Source organism: Penaeus monodon, chromosome 33 (assembly GCF_015228065.2).
Source record: "Penaeus monodon isolate SGIC_2016 chromosome 33, NSTDA_Pmon_1, whole genome shotgun sequence".
Classification (NCBI taxonomy): Eukaryota; Metazoa; Arthropoda; class Malacostraca; order Decapoda; family Penaeidae; genus Penaeus; species Penaeus monodon.
In genome coordinates this window covers 21,859,763-21,861,154 of record NC_051418.1, presented here as the reverse complement: position 1 = coordinate 21,861,154, position 1,392 = coordinate 21,859,763, and the positions used below count along the sequence as shown (strand labels likewise).

At 40.2% G+C, this 1,392-nt stretch overlaps 1 protein-coding gene across 1 annotated transcript in view; it reads left to right on the top strand.

Moving 5' to 3' along the window:
* Window positions 1–1,392, top strand: part of LOC119594147 (carboxypeptidase B-like) — a 14,479-nt gene that overhangs the window by 5,776 nt on the left and 7,311 nt on the right. Inside the window, exons 2-4 of the mRNA XM_037943214.1 lie at window positions 128–228; window positions 488–581; window positions 1,138–1,219. Of these exons, the coding sequence (XP_037799142.1) occupies window positions 128–228; window positions 488–581; window positions 1,138–1,219 (277 nt within the window). The remainder of the gene's footprint in view (window positions 1–127; window positions 229–487; window positions 582–1,137; window positions 1,220–1,392) is intronic.

The following is a 1,392-nucleotide window of genomic DNA, read 5'->3' as shown; positions in this document are numbered from 1 at the left end:
AAACTATATGGCATCACCCTATCTGAGCTTCCCTGCGCGTGCGTTAGTCTGTCTGACCATCTTGGCCCTCGTCGCTTCAACCCAGGACGCGCCTATATCCCTCGTGACACCGACTTTGTCCTTCCAGGTATCAAGTCGTCCGCGTCAGCCCAAAGAGGGATGTGGAGGTGAAGCTGCTGGAGAGGATGACGCAGGAGGGTTTCCTAGACGTCTTCAGGAAGGGTCACGGTATGTGGGGCTCCCTTCGACTGGGGACCGACGGTTCTTTCAGTTTCTATTGTCATGTTGTTATGTTTGTGTATATGCATGCGTACACATGCATTCACACACAAGTACAAATTTAATCTCAAGCATAAAACAGAAAAAAATACATTTTTTAGTGCAGAAAACCTCGTTACCCTTACCGCTATTAGACTACGTTCCCGAAGTGATCTGTGACTGTGATTGCAACTACCATCACAGTGTTTACAATCGTGATTCTCTGCAGACGGCTCCGTGGACGTGCTAGTGGACGAGGCGAAGGCGAAGACGCTTGCTGATTTCGGTTTCCAGAGCGACACTCTGCTGAGTGACGTTGGCAGGTGAGGCTACACGTTATGTATTCCACTTCGAGCTTTTTTACACAGCTTTAAATGAATTAGCTGACTAGAGAATTATTATTATTTTTTGTCATGCTGCTTGTGGACAGAAAGGCTTTTAATAGAAACAACTGACATGAATGCGCACGTAATGCACATGTTATCTTATACACTGTATTTATTTCCGTAACTTTCCACACGCCTTCATTACATTCCATAGTCTGCCCTTGGTTGATGCACTGCACGTGTGCGAATAGAAAATGATGTTATCAAGAATTTTAAAATAACATCATATGTGAGCACTGTATCAAATGATTCTTAATTACCTGTCTCTTGTTCTTTTTTATTTGGGGTTTGTTTGTTATTTATATAGACTTTTTAAAATTATTGAGGTTTTCCTGTTTTTTTTCAGTTTTAAATACAGAAAATATAAATATATCTATTCATCTCTCTCCGTGCATTATGTTATAATTTGTTGTTATTTCTCTTTTTCTCAAATGTTACCTCAGATACCAAAAACACTTACTTTTTCGTATAACTTCCATTCCTATATCTATAGGTTGGTGGAAAATCAGGTGAGAAGGCGAGGTCAGGTCAAATACGGAAACGTGACCTGGGATCATTACAACACTCTTGAAGAGGTAAGGACATGTTACTAGTCCACGTACTTTTTAATACTCTTTCAAAACTTTCCTTTTTCGATGACAGTTGAGGCTAAGCAATTTTCCTCTATATAGATAGCATTCCTTTACATAAATTCTACCGCGCGTACTCAATCTCATCCAAACCATCTATTAATGATTCCATCTATTTT